The following is a 7,706-nucleotide window of genomic DNA, read 5'->3' as shown; positions in this document are numbered from 1 at the left end:
AGAAACAGGGACCTGAAAGATCACGCAGGCCTCATCTAATAAAGAGAATGAGGTGGAGACCATAAACTGGCCCAGAGTCTCACACCAGGAAGTTACTGCCCAGCCCCACTCACCCGCACCAGACTAGGGTGCTCCCCAACACTTAGGACTCGATCTAGCCAAGATGTAAGACCACCACTGCCAGAGGTGGGACCTGCCTGCCAGTCATGAACCACGTGGCTGAGGAAGAGGTCTTGGAAAGAGTAGGTTGCCCTTTCTTGGGACGAGTAAGGTGGGCTCTGAACCTCACTGCAGCCAGGGGTAAGTACTTCCTCATGTCTTCCAGAGTCCTCTAAGCCCAACTCTGGGGCAAACCCTGTGTGGCAGCACACGGGACTCTGGATAAAGTGGCCTGGACACAGCAGGGCTCCTCTCAGCAGACTGATGCAGGCTCTGAGCATGCCACCTGAAATTCTGCAGGGAGCTGTCCCTGCCACTGGCTTGGAACATACTTTGATAACCCTGTGGTCTCCATACACCTGGACAGGCCCCCAGAGGCAAAAGTCTTGGGCAGAATCACAGGGTTCCACTCTTATGACTGCAAGTCCCCCACAGGACGTCTAGAATGCTAGAGCAGGGGGGAAACTTTGGGAAATGTTACTAAGGGTTGGAGGAACAAATAGGAACCTTGCTCAAAAACACCAAGCAAAGATACAGCTTGAACCCAGGGTTCTGGACCCCCATTCCAGTGCTCCTAGCACAAACTTCTGAATAAATTTAAAGGGGTAGGAACCAAGAAATGTGACCTAGACACAGATTGCACAGTCCTAAGCTGAAGGCAGAGCCGGGGCTCTGTTCTGGCTTGAGTCCTGGCACTGGGAGCCAGCGAGGCTCCAGCCTGCAACAGCTCAGAGCCAAGACGGGAAACGGAGGTGGGAAGGACCAGTCGGTGAAGGAGCTAACCCCGGGGCTCTTCAAAACCGTAGAAACAGCCGCAACACCCCTCTTCCACTCCAGCCCTCCCACCTACTCGCCTGCCCTTCTCCCAGAGAACCAGCGCCACGTGTTTACACACGCGCCGTGACAAAGAAGCAAAAAATAGGATCCCCTTTTTAAGCCCCTCGTTCCGGAGCTCGGCGACCCGGTTCTCATGTTGAAATTGACCAGAGCCGAGTCCAAGCTGAGAGGCCAGAAGGTGGTGGATCTTGCCTCCCCGACCACCCACAGGGGGAGGGCCAAGACCATCCTAGATTCCCTGCCCTCGCATCCCTATGGGCAGACCACCGGCGCTGCCCACCGGAGTCAACTTCCGTGGAGGCCACACGGAAGTGCCGGGAGCTTCTCGGGCCGTGGGACCCGTGGGGTTAAGTCTGAGTCCCCGCCCAGCGAAGAGCCAAGAGCGCTCAGCCGGGCGGTACCGGCCGCGGGGCAGCCGGCCCGGTTAAGAGAAGAAGGCAAGGCGGGATCCTCCAAGAAGTAGATTCTCAAGCGTCCGCCTGTAGCCACTGCCAAATTTTCCTCAGTTCTCTCTCTTACTCCCTCCCCCTCTCCCTCGCGGACCTCGCGGGTCCCGAACTCCTAGGATGGGGGTGGGGCACTGTCAGCAGGGAAAGCCAAATCTTTAAGGGGCGCCCTAGCGCGTCCAAACTCTCCCACCCCACTGGTCAGCTCCTGGGCAGAATCCACCCGGCAAACAGCAGCCCCGGGAGCGGCGCGATGACCCCGGGGACAGCCGGCGCGGCCTTGCGAAAAGCTGGGCAAAGTTTCTTCCCCCTCGTGGCTCCTCCACCCCACTCCCTCCCCTTCTTCCCGGCACCCCCTTAACGTCCTCCGCCTTCTCTTCTCCCCTCTTCCCTCCCCACCTCGATCCTCCCCTTTTCTTCTCTGCGCGTCTCCACTCCGCCCCCCCCCCGCCTCCCGGGTCCAGCTCCTCCCTTGCTCTTTGGGCGTCCGCCCCGTCAATCACCGCCGCCGCTGGCCTCTGCCCGGCCCTCTCCGCCTCCCAGGCTCTTGGAGCGCCTCCGGCTCCCGTCTCGGGCTGCCCTACGCCTTGCACGGAGCCCGGCGATCTGTCAGCGGAGCAGGCCGGGGGGGAGCCGCCAGGCCCGCCGGGCTCGGGTTACCAGTGACTGACAGCGTCTCCATGGCGAATAATTTGACTCCGACTATTGTCTGGCGCGGGCAGGCCCCGGGTCAGATATCCAGACCAATCAGGGCGCGGGCCGCCGCGCCTCATGCCCGCTTAGAATAATATTATTAAAAAAGCAGCGAGCGAGCTAGACGGGAGGGAGAGCTAGCGAGAAGCGAACGAGGGAGCGGCTGGCGGGCGGGAGGGCGCGGAGCATGCGGAGCGGCGCCCCGGGCGGCCCCCGGGCTTGGACGAGGACTCAGGAGAAGTGCGCGGGCGGCGGGGGCGCGGAGCGGCGCGGCACCCGCAGCCGGCTCGGGGACGTCCTGCAGTGACTCGGAGTTCTCCGGGAGCCGGCGCCAGGCCGGGGGCCACCCCCGCCCGCCTCTTGGCCCGGACGGTCCGGCGGGGAGGCGCCCATGCCGGACCGCGCGGCGCGCTGAGGGCGCGCGCGGCCGGGCGCAACCGGCACCATGTCTATGCTACCCACCTTCGGCTTCACGCAGGAGCAAGTGGCGTGCGTGTGCGAGGTGCTGCAACAGGGCGGCAACATCGAGCGGCTGGGCCGCTTCCTGTGGTCGCTGCCCGCCTGCGAGCACCTCCACAAGAATGAAAGCGTGCTCAAGGCCAAGGCGGTGGTGGCCTTCCACCGCGGCAACTTCCGCGAGCTTTACAAGATCCTGGAGAGCCATCAGTTCTCGCCGCACAACCACGCCAAGCTGCAGCAGCTGTGGCTCAAGGCGCACTACATCGAGGCGGAGAAGCTGCGCGGCCGGCCCCTGGGCGCTGTGGGCAAGTATCGAGTGCGCCGCAAGTTTCCCCTGCCGCGCTCCATCTGGGACGGCGAGGAGACCAGCTACTGCTTCAAGGAAAAGAGTCGAAGCGTGCTGCGCGAGTGGTACGCTCACAACCCCTACCCCTCACCCCGCGAGAAGCGCGAGCTGGCGGAAGCCACGGGCCTCACCACCACGCAGGTCAGCAACTGGTTCAAGAACCGGCGGCAGCGCGACCGGGCAGCCGAGGCCAAGGAAAGGTACGAGTAAGTAGAGCTTCGGCGCCAGCTACCCAGGGCTCGAGGGAGGGGGGTGTCCCAGGGCGTCCACTCAGCCACTGGAGAGGCTTGAACTGGGCCCGCTCGTCCCGGCAAGGGCCCTGCTGCAGCCTGGTCTGACCCGAACGGCGCTTGCGGGCGACCAAGAGATCGGAAATTTGTCTAAAGCGGGCAGAGCAGTCGGGAAGTTGTCAACTAACTCCCTGGTCGCTTGTGAGCAAAAGTGGAGAAGCAGCGACCTTCGGGGCAAAGGCAAGACGGTAGGCCTGGATTCCAGGCAAGGGGCGCACAGCAGGCAAGGCCTGTTAGTCCTCCGAAGGTCGGAGGACAGAGGGTTTTGGCGAGGACTATGGGGGGGTGGTGCGGGGTGCGGGGTTTAGACTGCCTGTGAGAATTCACCAACACTTCCCAGGGCTTCCCGTCTGCCTCACTCAGCTACAGGCCGTGTGATTAGGGGTCAGGACTGGGATTGGAACTTTCCTGGTACGACCTGGATGTGGAGGGGCCTAGAAGAATTTTCCTCGTCTGGATAGGAGAGTTTATAGGGAAAGTCTTATCGCGCATTGAAAGGACCAAGAGGTGAAAGGCTTGGGGAGGAAGTGTCAGCTCTAGGAGAGAAGAGAAACACATGTCCCTTTTTCTGCCTCGTTGGGCCCAGCAGTCCTTCCCTGGCCTGCCAAGCCCTTAGCTCCTCTCTGCTCAGGCTCTACCCTCTTTGGCAGGTAGGTCGGTAGGTCTGGGGTGAGCTGAGAGCAGCAGAGAGCTGGGAGTTGCTTGTCCTCAGGGAAACCAGGACTTGTCGAACTAGCCTTGCAGTTGACCATGAGGCCGTTGTGGCTTTGGCCCCTCAGAACCCCACATGTGGAGGGGGAGAAGCTGACTGTGGGAACAGAATCAGCCTGAGTGTAAGAGCAAAACGAGACACCCGGGGTCTGTGGTACGGGGTGTGTGCAGCCTGGAGTGAATGGCCAGGGTCAGAGTGCGGGTGCTGAACAGTGGAATCAGCGGTGGGACTGGGGGGTGGGGGGCGGAGGGGGGGCTTCAAGCTGACCTTGGTCTCTAAGACCATGAGGTTGGAGCATCCACAGTTGTAAGGATTCAGCTGCCAGCCCTGTGGGAAGTTCCCTTCCAGGAAAACAGAAAGAAAAGGCCCTGGGGAGCCAGTAAAGAGGCAATCTACCCAAGAATTCAAATCTCCAAATCTGGGCAGGGGCTGTCGGTTGGTCAGAGACAGGGCAGGAGGTGGGTTCTCCCTGCTGAGGTCCCCCTCCCCCCAGAATGACATCCATCCAGAGTCCTGAAGAAATAAGTTCTCAGGTCAGGCCCCAGGTGAGGGCTGATGAGTCCCTCAGTTTCTGGTATGGTGGAAAAGTCTAGGCCAGGATTAGCAATTCCCTTCACTCTTCCTTCTCTCTTCTCCCAGAAGCTGCCCTCCACACCCCAGCTTCAGGCCCCCAGCTGAAGTTTCTGCTGTGCCACCAGGAAAAGGGAGTCCTACATCCTTAGGGCCTCGTTCCTAGGCCAAGCAAGGAAAACCCTAACAAGGCCTGCCAGTTTGGAACTAGAGGGAAAAGACCCTTAGCTCCAGGAACCTGTCCCTCAGACCGGGTTTTCCCTCAAGCAGAGAAAAGCAAAGGCAGATGAGGACCTGTGAGATCCCCAACCTCAAGTGGACCCTCAGCCTAGAATCTAGCGTCCCTGACTCTCCTGGACCCACTTCTCCGCAACAGACCCTGGCTTGAGTAGCCAAGAGTGATGTGAAAACCCAGGCACCTTCTCTTCCTCCCTGTCCCTCTCCCCTACAACTCCGCTGAACCCTGCTCCCCAGCCCCTCTGCTCTGGAAAAGAAAAGTTAGCCACTCAGTGCGGGTAGGCAGGGAGGGCAGAACACACGCAGAGCAGAAGGATATTCCTGAGATTGAGAGCAGGAGAGGTGGGGAGATAGAAACGATACAGGGAGAAGGTGTAAGAGAGAGAAGTCGGGTCTGGAGGGACTGAAAGAGCCAGAGCCCAGGCTTGCCGCGAAACATGTTAGAAACCGAAAACACCGGCAGGCAGCGCGCGGCGGCTCTGGCTCCGGGCGACGCGGCGCCGAGCAGCCTCGGTTTCCCCGCTGACCCGGCTTGCTTTGCTCCTGCACTTGCAGGGAGAACAGCGAGAACTCCAACTCCAACAGCCACAATCCGCTGGCTGCGTCGCTGAACGGCAGCGGCAAGTCTGTGCTAGGCAGCTCGGAGGACGAGAAGACGCCGTCGGGGACGCCAGACCACTCGTCGTCCAGCCCCGCGCTGCTGCTCAGCCCGCCGCCGCCACCCGGGCTGCCGTCCCTGCACAGCCTGGGCCACCCTCCGGGCCCCAGCGCCGTGCCCGTGCCCGTGCCGGGGGGAGGCGGCTCGGACCCACTGCAGCATCACCACGGCCTGCAGGACTCCATCCTCAACCCCATGTCGGCCAACCTCGTGGACCTGGGCTCCTAGAGCCCCGCCTGCCTCGACGCGCTTGCCTTCTGGGCTGGTCGCTCGGGACCTGAGAAGGACCGTGTCCGGAGGGCGCCCCGCGCCGGCGGCCCCACCAGGTACTGAAAGACCCGCGCGCTGAGCGGGCAGAACTGCCGGCCCGGGCAGGGCGGATGGCTCTCTGGTTTAGTCTTTGTTCGGGATTTATTTTCAACAAGTTGCTTTGGAGATCCTTTGGAGGCCTGGGACCGGGTCTTGAACCAGGGAAGGGAATAAATTATACACCATTCTCCCACTCTCTCTCCCTGCCTTCTCTTCTGTCTCTTCCCTTGCCTGCCTTGCTCTTTCTTCCTCTTCATTCCCCTTCCTTCTCTTCTCTCTTCTTTCCCTTTCTCTTCTTGCTTTCCCCCTTTTCACTGTCTCTGTTTCCCTCTGTACTTCCGGCTTGCCATCTCTCTCTAGGTTTCTATTACTCTATCTCTGTGTTTCTGTTTTTCCTGTCCGCCAGCCTCCTGCACCTCGCGGGCTGTACCCGTCGGTCTTTCTCCTCGTGCCTGGCGGTCTATTTGCCCTCCCCCCATTCCTCACTTTACTGGGGTGGGAGTGGGAGGGGAAAGAGCAAAGAAAAGACAGGGCCTTTGAACCCGGGCTTTCTCCAGAGGCCCTCCCCCCGGGGTCAGCTGGGGGCTGCAGGTGTCAGCGCTGCCTAGTAACTTAAGTGAAAGAGCAAGGGGCGGCGGCAGGGAAGCCCCTGAACGCCCCCTTGCCGCTTGTCCCTCTGCTTTGGTGAGGCCCCGCCACTCGCTCTCCTCTTCCTCCTGGGACTGTGGCCACCGTGCTCCCGGCAGAGCGTGCCTCCGAGCCGCAGACTTGCCATCTCTCTGTTGTGCCCTCATGTGAATGTTCTTTGGGAAATATTTCTGCTTTTATTTTATAATAAAATTAGAAATCATAAATATATATATGGATATATACCACGAGGCCCGCGAGCCGGGAGTGCAGCTGTGTCTGATTTCCCTACAGGGACTCGACACCCCGGGTGGACCGTTGTGGGCAGCGAAGCCCCATGAGTCCCAGAAACCGGGAGGCGCCTTCCCACACACACAACGTTTATGAGTCGCAAGGTGAAGGGGCTGAATACTCTGAAACCTCCTGCCCCAAAGCCCTCTGTCCCTTTTCTTGTCCGGCAAGCTCCCTGCAGGCGCGGGGAAGGGGCCTGTCCCTCTTGGGGACTCCTCTCCCCCCACCAGCCGAGGAGTGCCCTCACCTGCCTCTTTCTTCACCTGGGAATGGGGCTAGGAAATGAGAGGCTGTGTACGTAACGTGGTTACGTGTGTTTGGACATGCCAAGGCTGGGAAACAAGTCGGGCCGTGGAGGTTTCCTGAAGGGCGGACGCCTTAGCGGTGGTCGCCATCCCCAGAACCAGGCACGACGCACTGGGCAGATTCGCTGGCCGAAAGGGCAGCCGCTGGTCCAGCCGCGAAGCCCGGGTCGTGCGCGTAACCGTGGAACGAAGGTCTCCACGCTCAGAAATCCGTTGGTTTGGCGTGGAGATGAAAGGGCTTGGGGAGAAGGGAAGTCCGGGAGACTCGGGGAGCCGGGCGCGCCGGGCGCGTGTTCTAAATGGGAACAAGCGGACGCCGCCGGGGCTTGGATGGTCAGGCAGAGGAGGCACCTCCGTGCGTGGTGCGCCGTAGGTGCCTCTGCGGCTGTAAATTAACCTGCGGCGCCCCCTCCCCTCTCGGGGATCCAGTCCCCTCCCCATTAAGCGACAAGTCTAAGCCGGTCCAGGCAGGTCCGAAGCCGGCGGGACTCCTCGAGGAGGAAGTTGAGGCTTTTTCGTCTCAGGTCTCGGTGGCAGTTGGTACCATACACGTTACTCCTCCGCGACCCGGACTCTTCCGACCAGACCTGCCGGCCCTGGGTGGGAAGGGATGGAGGGGAGGAGGCGCTCTTCTGACCCCGTGATCCTGGAGCTCCAGGACTTCTCCGGCACTTTCCGCTGGTGAAATCAGCGCTCGCGGAGAGCACTTCTGCGCGGACTTTCTAAATATCAAGGATTCCTTCCCAGTCGAGACCCTCGGGGACGCG

At 61.0% G+C, this 7,706-nt stretch overlaps 1 protein-coding gene across 2 annotated transcripts; it reads left to right on the top strand.

The window, feature by feature from the left end:
• Positions 1-2,487: 2,487 nt before the first annotated feature.
• On the top strand, positions 2,488-6,584 carry SIX2 (SIX homeobox 2). Of its 2 annotated transcripts, none has more exons than XM_024118916.3 (2): positions 2,488-3,146; positions 5,305-6,584. In XM_024118916.3, the coding sequence occupies exons 1-2, from the start codon at positions 2,581-2,583 to the stop codon at positions 5,633-5,635; spliced, it is 897 nt and encodes a 298-aa protein (XP_023974684.1). In that variant the 5' UTR covers positions 2,488-2,580; the 3' UTR covers positions 5,636-6,584. The 2 variants fall into 2 exon arrangements, with proteins under 2 accessions (XP_023974684.1, XP_023974685.1); XM_024118917.3 differs by having other exon boundaries at positions 2,488-3,140; positions 5,305-6,583.
• Positions 6,585-7,706: the final 1,122 nt, after the last annotated feature.

This window comes from Physeter macrocephalus, chromosome 12, assembly GCF_002837175.3.
Source record: "Physeter macrocephalus isolate SW-GA chromosome 12, ASM283717v5, whole genome shotgun sequence".
NCBI lineage: Eukaryota > Metazoa > Chordata > Mammalia > Artiodactyla > Physeteridae > Physeter > Physeter macrocephalus.
The sequence above is the reverse complement of the archived record's forward strand: the minus strand, read 5'-3'. Positions and strand labels throughout refer to the sequence as shown.

Excerpts from the sequence above, each read along its gene's own strand:
- SIX2 (XM_024118916.3), top strand. The coding sequence starts at position 2,581 with ATGTCTATGCTACCCACCTTCGGCTTCACGCAGGAGCAAGTGGCGTGC. Across the intron at positions 3,147-5,304 it reads GAGGCCAAGGAAAGGTACGA|GGAGAACAGCGAGAACTCCA; the intron begins GTAAGTAGAGCT and ends CTGCACTTGCAG.